Genomic DNA, 18601 nt, shown 5'->3' on the forward strand with positions numbered 1-18601 from the left:
GAAATCTCTAAGGTGTGAGCATCAGTCACCCTTACTTTATTCAACACAGGCAGAAAATTGGCCCATATATTTCTTTTCCCCCAAATGTTTTTTTGAAAGAACAGCAAAACATGCCTTACTTTTTTTTTTAAAGGAATGACTGTGTAACCGTAACTAGAAGTTCATCAGTGGAAAAAATACATAATGAATGGCTTGTTATTTCGACTCTTTTGTGAGACAGGTCATTAGAAACTTCATTTGTCTACACAGATTGCACTTATTCAGCTGTATTCTAATAAAATGCACATTGCTTCCAATAAAGGGAATGCATTTGCTATTGATGTGCTATAAACTACTATACAGAGAGGTGTTATTATATTCCTGTGTAATAACAAGCCAATTACAGTGATCAGCAAAACCTTTACAATAAAGTCAATGCACGAGGAGTGATTATCATAATGCATTCTAACTGTTCAGTGCCATAAATGCTTTGCAATTAATTGTGGAGCATATATAAAAATGTATTATTAATTCCATATAAAACCCCATTGACAGGCAACCTTTACATTAAGAAAAAGATACTGGGATTGTTAGGTGCCCCTGAGTTCACCTAGGGGGCTGAACTGTATTTACAAAGGTAAGGTTTTTTATAGGATTATTTTTTTTATTTCCTCCACTGTTCTCCTCCCACTGCTTCTTCCATTTTGCCCTTTTACTGAAGAAAACTCCAAATATCACTGCAGTATGAGGGCTCTTGATTACCCACTGCAGCTGATTTTTGGCCCTGTACATATACTCCTGTGCACAGCTACAGGCTTTCATTGGTGCCTTAACCCTTTGACACTGACAGCCTTTGCATGAATGCCAAAGGCACTATCTACAAGAAATGAGCAAATAAAAGCATACCACAACCCAAGCAGACAACAAAGGAAGGGTGTGAAGGAGAAGGGAATCAAAGTTACATAACTGATCAAAAGTTCTGTCATAGCAAGAAACAGAACCAATATCAAAACCTCGAGGAGATGAGCTCCCCAGTCTCTCCTCCTTCTTGTCAGTAAATTGTTAGGTTACAGACACTTTATGAAAAATGTGCAGTGTGGTTTTTGGTTTTTGGGTTTTTTCCCTTTTATTCCCCTAATATCCAATTTTAAAAGGTTGCTCTTAGGACATGTGCTAGAACAAAATGTCCTGTGGATCTTTTCCAGTTCCTATTGATGGGCACACTTCCATTGATTTCAATCACCATGGGAAGGGCAGATGTGAGCAGAAGTTTGATGTCCCTTATATTCTTTCAACATTTGACTGCAGAATGGAGCACATCAGCCTACAGCAGAGTCATCAAATATAAAACACTGCACGTGAGGATATGCTGAAGCCCTTCTTCTCACCCTGAATTAAGTTTTAACAGAGAATGGAGAACATGAACGAGGTCACCCAGGGCCATTTTGAATCAACTGTTCCATTTGCATGCTGGAACATTCTCCCTGCTTGAAAATACAGCTTTCTGAGGACAACAGAGTGTCAGCTGTCAGTAGGGTCACATAGTGCTGAAATTCCACAATACAGCAACAGATTTTGATTTCCCATTGACTATAATCAGTCCCACAACCAGCTACATCTAGGAAGACAAGATTTCCGTGAGTACTAAATTGCTCTTTTCTAGATCAGATTTATCTTAGGGCTGAAGGAAAACACTGCAGGTCATAGTTCAGATGAGAGGTTCAGATCTGAAATAAAATCCAATGGACATATTCTCAGACTGATGCCCAAGTTTGCAGGATACCTTAAGTATCCTGTTGTGGTCCTGGACCCATCTCTTCCCCAGCCCTCGACGAGACAAACAGATTTCAAGGCACTGACATCTCTCTCAATTGTGCGGCATCTCCTACAGCCATTCCTCAGGAGCCTCTGATAATGACACCAAGGTTTGCTGCTGGTCCTGACACTTCCCCAGCTTCTGAGGCAGAAAGCTGCCTCCCAATTTAATATCGAGATCTTTGCCTGGATTCTAGGTTTTTAATTTTATTTTTTTTCCTCTTCCATTCATGAGCTCATCTTCACTTCTGATATACTTTCTAACAGACTATTAGGTTTATTTTTAACCAGTCATTCCTTCTCTTTGCTGTCCATACAAATAAACTGCAATTCAGATCTAGTGGGTAATATTTGATATATAATTTATGGAGGAAAAAATATTTAGATTTGAATGTGAGAGTATTTTTTCCAAATGCCTCCTGAAAGAAGTCAAAATCAGCTGACCAGGCTGGGTACAAATCTCTGGAAAAAGAGATGTATGAGACTTAGGAGGAGGATTTGATGTGGAGCTGGGAATTTTCTTTCAATCTGCAAGACTTGACAAGAGGGGAGAGAGATACTCTTTAAACTATTGTAAACACTGAGGGAAAGAAAAGGGAATATGAGACCCTGGGTGTAGAAAATTGTTTTTTTCAGAGGTCTTGAGTCCAGAGTTCATACAATTTGTAAATGTTGCTCTACAACTAATAGTCAGCATCTCCAGTACAAAATTTTCAGCAAAGGCTGGGATTCATGTGTGGTGTGACCATTGCAAGTCGCTGTCTGTGCCATTCTCTACCTGAGTTATAAAAGATCAATGTGAGCCATACTGCACACTTTGTGATGTTGAAAGAGTTAATAGAGATGGGTTCATTAAGATCTTTTCCCCAACTCTGAGATGGGAGAAAATTATCTTTTCCACTAAATAGTTTGCTAGTGCCACCTGATTACTTCTGCTGAATGAGTAGACCATAAGAGGGAAGAAAAAAAAAAAAAAAAAAAAAAAAAAGATGAGTAGTTGAGGAAAAGGAAAAAGCTGTGGCAGGACACATAAAGGTAGTTTGTATGGATTGCCACCCTCTGCCTGCTCTTCAGCCTCTAGGGTGGGAAATCTTTTTAAGGTAAAAATGGAAACAGCTAGGTAAGTATCTTCCAAAGAGCTTGATGTTGCAGGCAACACGTGTGGATCAGAACTAAGGAAGGGATAAGAGCTGCAGAGGTACAGCTCTGACATGTGCCTGGCCCCAGACTTCAGCACTTCCTGCACACCTGCACAGCCCAGCCTTCAGCAGGGCAGAAGAGAAGATGAGCTCTGAGCTCTGTCAAGACCACCTTCTGCTTTCTTATCCTTAAATATCTTCTTCAGACTTTTCTGGTCTAATGTCTGAGGAATCAGTTTGTTCTTTAAAAAGGGCTTCTGAGGAGGAAGGAAATCATTCCACGTGGGACTGTTATACCAGTGTGAAGCCAAACTAAGCTGAAGGCAACAAGTCTTTCTTGACTGCAGCACATAAATAGGCCTAGGTCTGGCTAGTACCTGGATGGGAAGATTCCTAAGAGGTTTTGGCCATCTGCACAAGCTGTGTAATTCTGATTAGTTAAATGGAAAACAGCTGAATAACAAGTATTTACTGGGACCTAGGACAGATTACCCTGCCACCCACAGAACAGAGCTAGCAAGTCAGAAACCACCTGCTTGAAGTAAGAATTAGACCCAGGCTTTTGTCCTAAATGAAAATTTGGCTTAGAATATGTGGAGAGGCTGTTCTGACCCCATGATCATTACCAAGCTGATGGAAGGGTATAAAAAGAAACAGAAAATTGTGCATGAGTAAGGCACACTGTTTTGCTATTAACTCTAATTCAGTTCTTGAATATTTTGCTCTGAATCGGGAATAAACCATGACCAAACATATATTTTCAGACTTTGCACATCAAGTAACATGTAGAGAAATATTGCAAGTTAGTTGAAATATGGAGTCCAAGCCTTCCAGCTGCCAAGCAGCAAAATGTGACACATCACATGCCTCCCTCAAACATGCACAAAAGGTGATCTGCTTGAAAGCACAGACAGAAACTTCAGCAGGTTGCTTGCATGCAGAAAACGCTGCAATACAATGCACCACAGTCTCTCCTGTAAACCTCTTAACACTCTCTCTGCAGGACACTACACCCTTTCAACCTTAAACCACTTTCTACTTTTCATTTCTTTAGTCCAAGATCCTTCCTAAAAATGCTGGAGGACCCCAGAACTACCACGACACACATTTTGGTAGTGACATTTAAACTGACCCAGGGTAGCCCACCGTGTACATCTTTGCATGGTTTCCTTCACAGACCTTCCTCTGTCCTTTGAGAGGAATGTGGGAGCAGTGGAGCATCTAAGCATCACTAACAGACTGCAACTGGAGCAGCAGGAGAGTCCTTTCCTTTTAAAAAATGTTACTGCCTGTACAACATAGTGGGACCTTGGGGCTGCGTTTGTCATAGGTTAACCCTGCCAGCTGCAGTGAGAGCTGCCCAGTGAGAGCTGGAGATATTGTGGATGAAATAAGAAATGGCTCCAAACTTTTGCCCCAAACCACAAAACGGACTTGAGATCATTCTCCAAGTTTGAGAAACTTTAAGTGATAGATACCTGCAGGCTATTTTTAGAGCTTAATATCAGACAAGGAACTGAGGAAAACCATCTCCACCAAGATGAAAATAATAGCGGATTCTAACACTTTAGTTGGGATTTTTTATGTTCAAAATTTTGATGTGGAGTTATAACTTGCATCCCTAAAATTGTATTGGACTAACTAATTTCTTGCAAAGTAGTTCCCATATAGTCAAGATAAAATTTGGCCAAAACAAAGGCCAATGAGAGTTAATAAGATATCCTTAGTAGAGCTAGACTCACAATCTGATTTTTCAGAACAAAATGTGGAATTGCTTGCTTTCAATCATATTCTATCAATTATGCTAGTGTCAAAGTATAAAATCTCAAAGGAATCTGACCTTCTGATCAGGCATTTGAAGCTTCATGAAGCATTTTGTAGAAGTACCCCTATAGAGCATTTTGTATCTTGACTATGCACATACATGCACAAGCAATGTAAAATGTAACATTTTCCCAGTAATTTAGACTATTTCCCTAGAGAAATATATTGAGGACACATTAATTTCTATTGCCCATGAGATTAAGCAAATGTAAATAATGCCAATTTTTGTTTAAAAGGTTTTCACCTTTTTTGTTTAAAAGGTTTTGTTTTGCTCATAGTACAATATGGAGATTAACAAAAAAAAAAAAGCAGAAAATTATTAAGGGGCACTCACCATATCCATTTTGGTGGGTTGACTGTAATTTTGGACAAATAATATATTGAACACTTTCCCAAACTTAGATAGTTTAAACTCTAGCCCACACACACTAAATGTTTACACTCACTTTAATTTCAACTGAGAATTAAGACACAGGGAGGGTTAGAGACTGAAAAAATATCCAGACTCCAGAACAACACGAAAAACTTAGCTGAATCTGGTTGAAGGATAGAATAAATTTGTGACTCTCATCACCTTTTACTTGTGGAAGAACTTGCTGAAAAATTCAAAGATTTGTGTTTTAGTAAAATGCAAGTATTTGTCCCCAAAGAAAACACAATCTCACTTCCACAAGAATGTTGCTCACCTTTTTCACTAAAAACCTGCTTGCAAACTGCAGTAAAAGAGAGCACTGTATTTTTTCATTAACACTGTGGCCTGGCATCAGAATTCCCCTTAATCCAGGGTGTGTATTCCCCAAAATCCAGAGTGTGGATTTTGGGCAGACCAAAGACTTGTGCTGTGTGGAAGCGCTGCTTCACCTCCCAAGCCCCCCTCCTTCCCTACGTCCCATCCTGATAGAGGGACAGGGTATAATAAGCTACAACTTAAGTTTCTTTGTCGTTTAGGTTGACCTTTTTCTTGCAGCCCTAATGAAGCCTTTTGATGTGCTCCTAAGACACACTGCTTCCTTTTTAGCATTCTGTTTGCTGTGCCTGCCCTAACCGGTGGGCTCTTGAAGAACGTAAGTTTTCATACAATGCCTCCCTTGGGTGCCAATTGTTCTTTTCTCCCACAGCTGCCCTTGAGTCATGCCGTCCTGGAACATCACCAGCCCAGAAGCAGCTTGTCAGTGGGGAATTAGGACAACGTGTCTTTCACACCAATGATGAGAGCACCCGCTTGGCCTCTGCATTATGATCACCACTGACAGAAGAAATATGGGAGCAGACTGGATGGGAAAAGATGAGGTTTGTGTAAGATGAGGAGATAATTAGCTAAAATACAATGGGGAGGGGGCCACGGGTGTGATCATGTGGAATCAAGCTGCCACTGGAGCCCTTTGCAGTTCAAACCACTGCTCCTGAAAGCAGCTGCTCTTAGCAAAGGAGTTTGAAAACCCTTCCCAGAAAGCCAGGCATGTGTTCTGTATTACTGATTTGCATTAAAAAAAAAAAAAAAAAAAAAAAAAGAAAGGAAAAAAAATTAAAAAGATTGGGAGCTACATACCCTGTAGGCGCACCAAGCAAATTGGCCAGCCTAATTATTATTTTTTGGTATGTCTAATTAAATGGACAAAAGGCCCTCCCTTCACTCTTGCTGTCGGCATGAACTCCACTGGAATGTGCTTAATGTCCCCTCATTTGCCCAGGCAGCTGAGCCCTTCCTTTTTCCCCTAGGAGATTGGCATTGACAACTGCCCATGGCTTACCCAATCCTACTCAGACACAGAGCCAGATCATCAGACAAGGAGGGAAAGGGGAGGAAATTGACCTGGTTCTATTAAAAAACTACTGGACAGTGCTGGAGGATGTGACACATCTTTCTTGCAAGTCAGAAATGTGCCCTGGCCCTTGAATGCAGAACTTGCCCAATCCCATCAGATACTTTCCGCCCTATATTAACCAAATGCCCCCAGATTTTCTTTAGAGAGGTTCAATATTTATCTTTGAGATTTCTGGTATTTTTCCAGCACTCAGTTCTCCTGTTCTGCAGTTACATGGCACCACAGTCAGTCCTTACAGAGCCCCTTTCCGCCTGGGGCTTCACCAGCATGTAACACCAGCCCTTTAACTACAAGCTATGTACAAATTCCTCCAACAGCTGGAGTAACTGGAGAGTTTCAGCCTCACCCTGGTGCAGCCCAAGTCCTGAAATCCACAGATTTCAAATGAAAAGAGGGAGAACATGGTGCCTTTTCTCTGTGAGGCATTTTTCTCCTTTTAAATAGCTGTTGCCAGAGATTTCCACTAATGCCAGCACAAAGATAGACATCCCACAAATGAAGAAGAGTTTATATTTATGGTGGAAATTGAAAAGTTTTCAGACATCTAAGAGCTACATCATTACTAAATGACAAAATCTACTCCCACATTTATCAGATACATAAGCATTAGAGGTTTTTACTGAAAAGATGAGGAAAAGGCTCTCTATTTTTTTCCCAAAGAGATAGGGATAGAGAGGAAAAAAACATGTCATTATATATATGCGTGTGTGTATATATATAAATGTACAGATACAAGAAAAAAATAGCAGGATGGTAATTTATCCAGCATAACAGACCGTTTCACACTCTCTCAGTGATCTGTGTGTTTGATCTGACAAACAGGCTCCTATTAGAAGAGTACGGTGAAGTATCACCACATCAGTTCAGGTAAAAAACCTTTTACAGGAAACACCTCATCACTGGTGATCTGTTGAACAATCACTTAACAAAGCCTTCCAAATCCACTGTGTAGAATAGAAAAGCAAAATACCAGCTCCTGATTTCAGCTATTCCTGTGCAAATCCTGAATAACTCCCAGGGTCTGAGAGAAGCCTTCAGTTTCCACAACAGGTTTATCCAGATAAGCTGATACAGGTGCAGAAAACTCTGCCAGCTCAGAATTTGCTTTTTCCAGAAGCAGAATTGCTTCAGTGCAAGCAGAAACAACATGGTTAGAGAAACCATAAAATATCCGCTTTATCCTAACCAAATTAAACACCTCTGGAGCTCAGTCTGACATAGGCCTGAAAAAAACCCCCATTGCTGTCCACTGCTGTTAAACTTTGTTAAGTCAGTGCCTGATGCTTCACTTCTTAACGAGGCAGTTATTTGTTTCTCAGGCAATTGCTGGCACCTGCCTGCCTTTTAAAATCAAATAATAATTGAATATGAGGAAAGTGAGACGAAGTAAAGGAGATTTAATAAAGAGAATCTTTGCTGTGGAGGGAATTTCTTTGGCAGTGATTACGTTACTAATTGATCAGCACATTGCCTGAGAGAAGCCAGAGACAACAATTATATTTAGCACTGTGGCTGAAAGCAATGCAGTCAACTACCTCCTCGGCTTTCGCTGTCCGCTGGCTTCACCTGGATCGGTCTGTTCATCTGTAAGGAAGAACAAAGACAGACATGTAATTAATGGAGGACTCAGACATTCATATACAGAGGCTTGCTTTGCTTCTTTACTGCGCATCATAATTAGCACCAGAATTTACTCCACAAGGAGGGGGGGGAAAGCAATTAGTAAACAAAGAAGTAACCAGTGCAGGCTGCGGCTTGGTCTGAGGCAAATAAATCAGTGTCACTCCTCTCACCCGACAGTGCCCGTGTTGAATCACATTGGGAGAGGAATCTGACTCATTTCACACAGGTCATGAAATTTTAAATGTAACTTTTAAAATTTCTAATAGCTTCCCCTGGAAACACTGGTGCATAAGAACAAAAATGCTTTGTCAGAACATCAGGACCAGTGAAACTTAAATTGCAAAAATTTCTTGAGATTGGCATGATGGGAAGGAAATTGAAAAGCTAATTCCACTTCTACTGTTAGTTCAGTAGGGTAGTCATGTGTAACATAGCAGCCTCCATTTCAAACCTGGATTTGGATCTAATTTTTCCACATGCTGCAGGAGTATTGGATACTGAGAATTTTCTGGGAGTAGAGGACCAGGTGTTTCTTCTATTGCTTTTTCAGATATCTTTTTCCATTCTCATATCACAATATAAGTAGGTTTAAAAACCTTGCCACTGTGTTGTGAATAGGTTTCTGTTATTCAAATTATCCTTCTCTCACTCAAAAAAAAATCACTGGGGACCATCACTATCCCCAGAGCTGCTCACTCCCTGGAGAGAGGGCAACAGATGCTCACAATGTTCTTCACTGGCAGTGCCTAACAGGATGTGGGTGCTTGAAGAACAGGGATGAGGGTATACCCCTCCTGTCAACAGCCAGAGATGCAGACTGGATCAGAACCAGCTAATAATTTAGTCTGAAAGCCCTCCCCTGCCTCATACTTCTTGTCACATAAAGCAATCAATACCCTGTGCAGATGGACTATTCAAAATATCTTTCTATGTGTGACCACCTCTGAGCAAAATGAAAATATCTTTTTGATTTGTCAACCAACAAAGAAAATATAAGTTCAAACAAGCATCAGAAGGAGCACAAGGTCAGAAGGCAATAAGAATCCCCTAACATATGTCTTCCCAGTAAAGTCAGACCACAAATTGGCTGATGAATATCATAGAATGCCTTCAGGGAATTAATCCATCCCTTATTTGTGGCTAATCATAGTTGGGCAGCAAGGCCATTAGTTTTATTTTTTTCTTTTTTTCCCTAAATTTTTTTTTTTTTTGGGAAAGTGCTCCATAATAAGTTAGATTTATTCTAATTGCTCTGCACACACATTTTTTGTACCAACAAGTTATCAAACTGGCTGACAAGTAGGTTAAGATGATGAAGAGCCTAGCAGATCCTGCTGTATTGTTGTCTCCAGAGGAAGATGTACTTATCCATAAACTGACTACAGTTAGACTCATGCCCCGCAAGAGAAGGATCTTTGGCTGCAGATGCTACTGAGCAGTTTCTGCTCTCCTCTGTGCCTGTGCCATCCAGCAAAATGCAGACAGCTGAAGTGCTAAAACCAACAAACAATCTGCTAATAGTTAAACCTTGCTTCTGCCACTGCAAAGGCCAGTTGCTCACGTAGGTGTCACAAGGTGTTAGCAGGGCAGAGGTGATGCATGAAGCAGCAGCAGGACACGTATCCTGCCGCAGAGCTCCTTTACACCCACATGTGAGCAGCTAGCTGTTACACACATTCAAAGATCTGACACCACAGAGGCGAGGAGAGTACTCAGTGTCACGTAACTCCAAATGTGTAGAAAGTGCAACTCTAAGCCACCCTTAAGCTTGGTGTTTGAGGCATAAAACTGTGTATGGTCTTCTGCAGTGCCTCTTCCTCTCTACTGATGATGGAGTTTGCCTTTGCCTTTAGACTTAGCTGAGTTGAACCCCACCTTGCTACTCATGTGCTGGACAAATTACTTGGTTGCTTCCCTCAGCTGCTCAGCCTCTGACTGTTCATGCTTGCAGCAGGCTGGTGTTGTCCATCCGAGTACCAACGTCTGACTCAATACCTGATTACTCCTAACACTTGCCCCCTTATTCCAAATTATAGGCTCCTGATGGGAGCCCTATGGCTAATCCAACCCCTATGGTCAGAAGAGAGGGTCAGAGGTCCCTGGTGATCATTCCAAATCAGCAGAACCTGCATCCCAAGCAGTCAGTAAGAGAAAGTCACAGCAGCCAGGAATTTACAGGAGGTGTGCAGCATACAGCCTTGAGAGGCTAAGTCTGGAGTCCAAATGGACACAGCCTTGAGATGCGAAGCATCCCATAAATCTACCCACATAGGTACTGATCTTAATTGTGCTAAAGTCCATGAAAATTTGCACTGAACTCAAGTAACTTTTGGATCCAGCCTTGAGGAAAACTAGACAGATTTAATCCATCTTTTTGAGTTGAATGAAGTCAGTTTGCACAAGGCAGAGGACATTAACAGACCCTTTGGCAAAAATGAAAGGAGGCAAATATGTGTTTGGACTTTTGTTGTTATTGGTTTTAGTTTGTTTTTGTTTGCTTTTTTGTTTTGTTTTTTCTTTCTGATGTTAAGGAGCAAGAAAAAACAGTCAGTTCTGAAGAAAAAAAAAAAGAGAGAGAATGAGCACCCAACAGAGGAAGAAAAAACTGGGGAAATTAATAAGTAAAAGGCTAGTGTAATTTAATGTACACTATGATTTATACACTTGACAATTTCTTTATAGACCAAAGAGAAAGTGCTGCCTGAACGGAGCCCATAATACAAATTGAGATAATCTTGACATGAAAGACACCAATTATAAGGAGAAACACTGAGAGGAAAATAATTAAGTTTCCTTTCTCCATCTATGGACATTTTTTTTTTTTTGTTTTCTACAGACACTCTGGGACCAAGGACCTGTCATGGGGACCAGAAAAGGGCTAAGTGGGGAAATAAAATGGCAGAACAATGTAGCTTTCTAACTCCAGGGAAATGCCTTCTTGGGGAGAAGGGTGTTCAGATATTAAAGTTCCCTGCTTATTCTTTATCTGGAAGTGCCCATAAGTTAAGTGGAATGAAACCAAAGTTTATATTCCAAAATGCAGCCTTCTGAAGAGTGTTTGGGGAAATACTGTTATGGACACTCTTTAATATGTGTAATATCCTGTCTTTGTGGACCCTGAGAGTGTGACAGGAGAAAGAATATTTTCCAGACAGCAAATTTGATTAATGCCATCAGGAAATCCACCTGGGATCTGTGGAATTACAGATGTGGCTGTAAGGTGTTATTAAACCCTGTCACTAGAAGGCTTCAAAAGGGATTTGGCTGCATGGGAAAAGACCTAGGGCAGGCTGACCCAACCTCTGAACTGGTAGACAGAGTAAGTGCACTGTTAGGCTTTCTCTAGGATGTGTCCTTTCAGCGGTCCTTCTTTCCTCTGCTCATGGATGCTCTTCGTGCTCTCATTTGAAATATGATCATGCTTCCTTGTTCTATGTTGTCCCTTTTGGGGTGCCACTGAGAAAGGAGTAAATTGTTTACCATTTGTTAATCTCAAAAGCATCCATCTCCTCTTTAAATTCTCTGCCATCTTTAAGACCTGACTAAAATTTTTTATTCTCTCCATAATATGGAGATATCTGACTTTATGGCACCAGAATGCTCTGTAGTTATAAAACCATTATAAATCAGAACAATGTTTATCTCCATTCATGATTCAGAATCCCATTTGGCAAAAAATTTGTTTTGAATTGCTTCACTGAACAACAATTTGGTAGCAAAGATGTGCTGAGGACCACTGAGGCACAAAGATTTAGGCAAGAGCCACATAATTTAATTTGGATCTCTGGTTACATATATAGACACAGTTTTCAGAGAGGTGGTGAGAGAGTGGTACGCCAGAGTTTCATGCACAACAGTGTTCCCAGTGTGGAGTCAGGAAAAGCCTGTGGCTCAGGTTCCCCATCTGTACTGGGAAGAAGAACCACGGCAGCTGTGAATAGGCCTATTTCAGGAAGAGGGGTTGTGTTCTTTCCCCACAAATGCCATAAATATTCATGTTGATGGTGGAGTTAGAACTTCATGTGCATCACACTTCTCATTTTCCTGTGATTCTTTGCGTGTTCATCTATGATGAATACCACATTTACTATCACCTTTGCAAACCTTAGGCAAGGTGATCATACTTGCTTCATTTTGGGTTGTCTTTCCTTTTTTTTTTGCCAAAAACCAACCCATCCAAATTATGGCAGATGCCACCATCTCACACCAAATTGCCACTGCCCCACCTACCCCCACCCCAATTCTCCCAGCAAGTAGAAACACAACATCATTTTTCATGTCCAATTACAGCCACTGTGGTGCCACTGTTAAAAGACAGCGCAGGTACCCCTGTCAAAAAGGGTTTGAGTTACAAGAAGCGATGAATTATAGCAAGCCATTTTTCAATTCTCCACAGAAATGAAATGTCAGAGCTTGCTGCTGTATTTTTCTCAGCACCATCAGCTACAGGCCACTGCAGGAATTAGACAGGGGACAGACGCTTTTCTGCATCATGATTTTTCTTTTCCTAAGGTTGTCGTTTTTTTCCCCCCACCAACCTTTTTATGCTCCCTCTGGCTTTGATATTAATTTAGAGCAGGTAGAAGGATCACCTGGGAAAGAAGAGTAGGAAGCAGAGAGAGCTGATTTCTCACTGTCTCCATCTTTCTTTCTCTCACTGTTCCTACCACACTTTTCCTTCTTGTCTCACCCACTTTTTCCTTGCTTATCAATGTACCTTGTGTTTTTAAGTAGATCTAAAACTCTACTTGAGAATGGACAAATACAGAGATTAAAAAAAAGGAAAATAATTGGAAAAAAATCCTTCAAAAATATGAACCTATCCTGACTAACTTAAAATGTTCTCTGAGACAGGAAGAAAAAGGGAAAAGATGAGGAGATTACTGAAGATGAATTAAATGCCAATAATAGGAAGAGCATGACCTAGCAGAAGAGAGTTGGAGATAATCTGCTGGTTGTGCTTAAGGATGATGTCACCTCAGCAGACAAAACGTTATTCTAGAGCTTGTGTGCTTTATAGAACCATGGAAGATTTTCCTGTTGATCATATGAATAATAATGATCATATGAATAATAATAATAATCTTTCCACCATCCTTAGAGGTCTTAAAATAATTGAATACTCCTTGAGGACATACTGGGGGCTTTGGTTTGTATCAAAACCATGATGAAAGGATTTCTGCTGCCCATGTTTCTGGAATTTTCCAAAGAGTGTAAAAAAGTAGAGGTGTTAACCTCTGGCAAGGCCTGTTTCCAGCTCTCTACTGAGTTTCTGGGTGATTTTGGACACATCATTACATCTGCCTCTTTCTCAACTTTTCATTCTATATGATGAAAATAAAGATATCTTCATGTACTATGAAGATAGTTGATGGGAAAAAAAGTATCTAAATTCTGGTTTTAAACAAACATACAAATAAACATCCTGTCACTTCTATGCTTGAATTATGTGGACAGACATAAAGGCAAATAACAAACTGTTCATGTTCAGTGATGTGTTTGGTATTGTTCAGGCATCAGCCCCCTAAATCGATGATGAAACTCAGCTGTGACCTAATCATGAAGGATGCCAGCTAGCAGGTCTTAGCAAATGTTTATTGGGCACTCCTTCATCTCTGTAGTTGCTGGTTAGCTTCATGAAAAAAAAAATTCCCAGAGCAACTTCTTCCCTAAAAATATTATGGTGCCCTTGATGGTCTGGTGACATAGCTCAGACGTTAATCAGAGGTAGGAATAGTTTAATACCTGCCCAGAAATTTTCAGAAAATTTGCTTACTATTTATTTCTTTGGTGGGTTTTTCTGTTTCAAATCTCTCCCCAAAACACTGAGAGGAATTTCATTTTACCATTTCTGCCAACTGAGTCTGCCATGAGCACAATAGTAATTTCTCTGAATTCAATACAGCTATTTATGTGAGCAAAGGTATTGGCAGGAATGTGTTTATGGGAGTGGGTCATAATTTTTAAAGCGTTGAACAAAATCTGCCCTGATAGAGGGCCCTAAGGAAATGCAAAGTATATCAGTGTCAAAGTTGGAAAAGCCAAGAAAATCACCTACAATTGAATTGTGTATGTGTAATTGCAAAGTTCAAGTAAATCACTCTGTACCTGATTCTGAGTGACATAATTGAATTACAGTGATCTAAACTAGATAGCCATAAGCGTGAATCCAAAGCAATCTACTTTCTCTGAAGAAAAAAAAAACCAAAAAACCAAAGTCAGGGCTCACATGCTCAGCTCAGAGAAATTTCCCCAAATGCTACAGAATCAGGAAGGTTTCCTCACCACAGGTTAGCTACACAAGTAGACTCCTATATTTGCCTATTTCAGCTATAATGCATAGGCTGTGTTTGCATGGATTTATGTGTAATTACACATTAACCACATTTACTGTGGGCACTCTGAATTGATACAATGTTGGATTAACAAAAGAGTAAGGGGAGGAATTATTTTTTGAAAGTTTGTTTAAAAAACAAAACAAAACAAAACAAAACAAAACAAACCCCAAAATAAATTGCATAGGTTTACCTTGCTAGTAATGCATTGCCTCTGAAATGACTATCCCAAACTTCATCTTGGTAAAGGACTCTTAATTCATGCCCACCACCCTCTTCCCCGCCTGTTGAGATGAGTGCCATAGGTTTGTACAAACAGATGGGAAGACCTGAAATGGCAATGTGTGAAATATGAAAAAAACCCCATTGAAGGGTCTGACCTTTCCAAATCAGTCAATGCTCTGGTGCCTACCCCTGAGAATGATTGCTACCGGCCATCCCTGCTCTCTGAGAATATTTTCTATATATCATATAAAACACATTATAACCTATCTGTCTAACTATTGATTCGTCTTTCTCCTTTTCTCCTGTGTGCAGATGAACCTAGAGGGGCTCCAGTTCAGTTCAAGCTCACGTGCACAAGCCTGTGCTTTCAAATACAAAACTTCTTCCTCACAGTTTGGGCTTGAGTTTGAAGAAATTGCTAATCTTGTTAATAGGCAACTACAGCCTTTCCAATGCAACAAATCATTTTGTTTGTTCCTGGGGTAGCTGAGCATGTAGTGTTCAATCTTATGGTGTCTCTGGTTTTAAATGAAGTGCGGTAGGGTAAAGGGAGAGCTCAGTCTTCAGCATGCTTGAGGACAAAACACAGGATGCTTGGAGTGAAGCCTCATCCTCCAAAATGAGAAAAGCAGATTTTTTAGCTTTTTTTTTTGTTTGATTCATTGATGGGTTTGTTTGTTTGGTTTTGGGGTTTTTTTAGTATTTATATCTTATAAATATTGTTTGATATGCAAATCTGCATGTGAAACAGACAGCAGGAGATTCCCTAAAAGTTTTGGGCAAACACACTCTAAAAATGGTGTTCCATAAGTGTATCTTCACTCACTAGACTGTGTTGCCACATGGTACCTTTAGTGACTAAGGACACAAGTTGATGGTCTGGTCACCCATATGGGTGTTTATTGCACTCATGGATCTAGCTTGGCTGCTGCACTTGACCTTTCTTTCCTGGAAAAGAAGGATATCTTGTGTATCGTGACTTTTGAAAAGGTTTCTGTAGCCCCAGATCCCTTACATGAGTGAGAAATCCCTGAAGATTTAGTTGCTACACTCAAGCATGTCAAGAGTCTCAGGACTTGCCCTCTGGCCATGCTAAGCTACATAAAAGGGTCTATTTCTATGTGTATCCTGACAGCAGAGGTACAACTCTTGAGTGAGCATGCTGCTCATTAAATCTCATTCTCTGCTGATATGATGAGCATCTACAATGTGAAATTCTGTTCATAAACACATCAAATTCTAATATAAAACTAAGTCAGTCTTTTGCTGTCCTTTCCTCTCTTCTTCCCTAGTATCAGTAGGGAAATTTTTTCCACAATCCTATCTTTCTTCTAATTTCCTTCTCGAGTTTATTTCAAGATAATTTGCATCCAATTTTAAAATATGCCCATACACCTTCTATCAAAAATCATTCTTCTTTATCCCTAACTTTTTCTATTACCCAACTTAGCATGTATTGAGTAAAAGGAGACCTCATTCTCTTTCACTGTGATCCCAAACTCCTTCAAGGCAAAGCAACAGTGTAGTCATAGAATGATGGAATAATTAATGTTGGAGAAGATCTCTAGGATCACCAAATCCAACTGTTAATACAACACTGACAAGTCCAGCACTAAACCATGCTCCCCAAATGTCCCATCTACAACACTTCCAGAGATGATGGCTCCATCACTTCCTTTGGCAGTCTGTTCCAATGATTGACCACCCTTTTGGTGAAGAAATGTTTCCTAATATCCAACTTCAACCTGCCCTAGCAGGTCTACAACTTAGACCATTTCATTTTGTTATCTGGGAGAAGAGATCAACCTCCACCTGGCAATGATCCCCTTCCAGGTAGTTTTAGAGTGACAAGGCCTCCCCTGCACCTCCTTTCTCAGTGGCTGAGCACTCCATTTCCCCCAGCATATGAAGGTAGTCCATATGGACACAAAAAAGCCAGTCTCACCCTAAGCACGGATCCTTACCCTGCAGATGGCTAAATGCATGTAGGAGGCATCACAGCATTTAAATGAGTGATGAGAACACGTGCTGAGGTCCTGAATCAGCTTTGCAGTGTGTGCTCAGCTAAGGTGTTTTGGTGGTGGATCTCTCTCTGTCTGCACCAGCTGAAATCCTCCCCTCAGACCTCACATCCCAGTGGTCCCATAGGTGCTCCTGGTGCTATCCTGCTGCTCTCTGTTGGGCAGGTGGGGTTTTCTCTGCATGTGGGGCATACCATGGTTGCACAGAGCCCTGGGGACTCCTCAGCACGGACATGAGCAGGGCAGCAATCAGACCAGAGAGACAGTTGTATCCCTGAAGGCATTGCAGACATAACCCTTGTTCCCTCACTAGGAGATGAACATCTGCTCTTGTCTCTACCTTATCCTGAGCCCATGAGCTCTGGCTATTGGAACTTTCCAGCTGTGCTCTTCCCTCTCTGAGCTTTATCTCTTCTTCTGAAGCAAGACCCAAAAGTTGCCTTTGCCACTAATGGTTGCTTGGCTTGACTCTGCAGAATTTAGGCAAGGCCAAGCTCCATTGACTTCAATGCTTTGAGTGCAAAAAGGCCTTGGCCACAGTCCATCCAAGAAGATTAGACCTTCTGTGCTTGTAGCTTTGTATGCCTGGACACAAAGATAAGAACCACAGCCAGCCCTTTTGCCTATGGAGAAATGCTTTCCACAGCATTGCCATTTAACAAACAACTGAGTAAGCTGTGTAAATTAACTAGCTGCTTTCACCCACTGCCAGCACCATGAAATACAGGCTCTCTCACCAATCTAAATGTGCAGGTAGCTTCAGAGCACGTCTTTAAACACAGCCTCCCCAAGAACTGAAAGAGGCTCTCACCACGTTAAGACTGTAAGCAGGGTTTTCCTTGGTACTGGGCTAGATCCACCCTGAGCCAGAAAGTGTTTTTTTCCCCACCACTGGTCCTGCTTTCGGGGTCAGTATGTTCACTCTCTTCCTCCTATGCTAATTTTCCTTTTTTCAAAGGTTAAAGTCACCTGCTTGCTGTAGTATAACAGAAAGCAGTCCATTACCTCAGTTCTGAACAACAGGAGGCCCAGACCTAAATCTATTCCAAGTAGATTGCTCTGACATTTCTGCAGCACAAGAGCTTCCTTCTAAAGGTGTATCCCTACCCTGTGCAGGTGTTATGGTTGTTCTCTCCTTTCAGTTCTATTAACAAACAAATAAAGTGTAATCTTTTTTACATAGCCTGAAACAAGTTCATTTGAGCAGAAGAACTCCCAGCAGCCATGCCACTTTATCTATTGACTTGTCTAAGCTGGTTGGAAATCACATCTCAAATTAGATGTGTGAATACTTTGTTCTGATGATAAGCCCCTTTAGCTGTGCACTGGATCAGGGCCCCTGAGCTGGCAAAAGTAAAATAAAAAATAATTTTACAAAAAAAGGAAATGAAGAAGGAAATACTCAGAAGAAGACTAAGATTATCTTAGTTTTGATAGTGCCCCTTTAGAGAAAATCTTCTGTGAAGGGACTTAGAGTATTAACTTTTTCTTCTGCCCTCCTTTACAGCTAGGAAATGCATACGGGGTGTGATTTTAAGCCCATCCAGATGCTCAAGTTAGTACTCAGTTTCTAACAGTAAATGAATAAGCGCAAGCTGGAACCTTGCGAATTTTAGTAGAGCCTTCAAAAAGGGGAAAACCAATATTCCATAGATTCCCAAATATTTCTTGAGTTGGTAAAAGGATGGAAGGCTTGAAAAAACCCCAAGCACAAACACTAAAACAAAACCCCACAATCATTCTGGATTTCAGACCCTCAGTGCAATTCTCTGTACCACTTTCAGCCTCCATCAGGCCCTCCAGTGCAAAAAGAG

The 18601-nt window shown here is 40.7% G+C and overlaps 1 protein-coding gene across 46 annotated transcripts in view; it reads right to left on the reverse strand.

Annotated features, from left to right (window-relative positions):
• CELF4 (CUGBP Elav-like family member 4) overlaps positions 1–18601 on the reverse strand; it is a 671175-nt gene that overhangs the window by 267691 nt on the left and 384883 nt on the right. For 23 of the 46 annotated variants that reach the window (XM_041422024.1, XM_041422001.1, XM_041421981.1 and 20 more), the window contains exon 3: positions 8119–8167. In XM_041422024.1, the coding sequence (XP_041277958.1) occupies positions 8119–8167 (49 nt within the window). Of the gene's footprint in view, positions 1–8115; positions 8168–18601 lie in introns of all 46 variants that reach the window. The other 23 variants (XM_041421977.1, XM_041422010.1, XM_041421989.1 and 20 more) reach the window with 1 other exon arrangement.

This window comes from Onychostruthus taczanowskii, unplaced genomic scaffold, assembly GCF_017590055.1.
Source record: "Onychostruthus taczanowskii isolate IOZ18803 unplaced genomic scaffold, ASM1759005v1 scaffold70, whole genome shotgun sequence".
NCBI classification, from domain to species: domain Eukaryota; kingdom Metazoa; phylum Chordata; class Aves; order Passeriformes; family Passeridae; genus Onychostruthus; species Onychostruthus taczanowskii.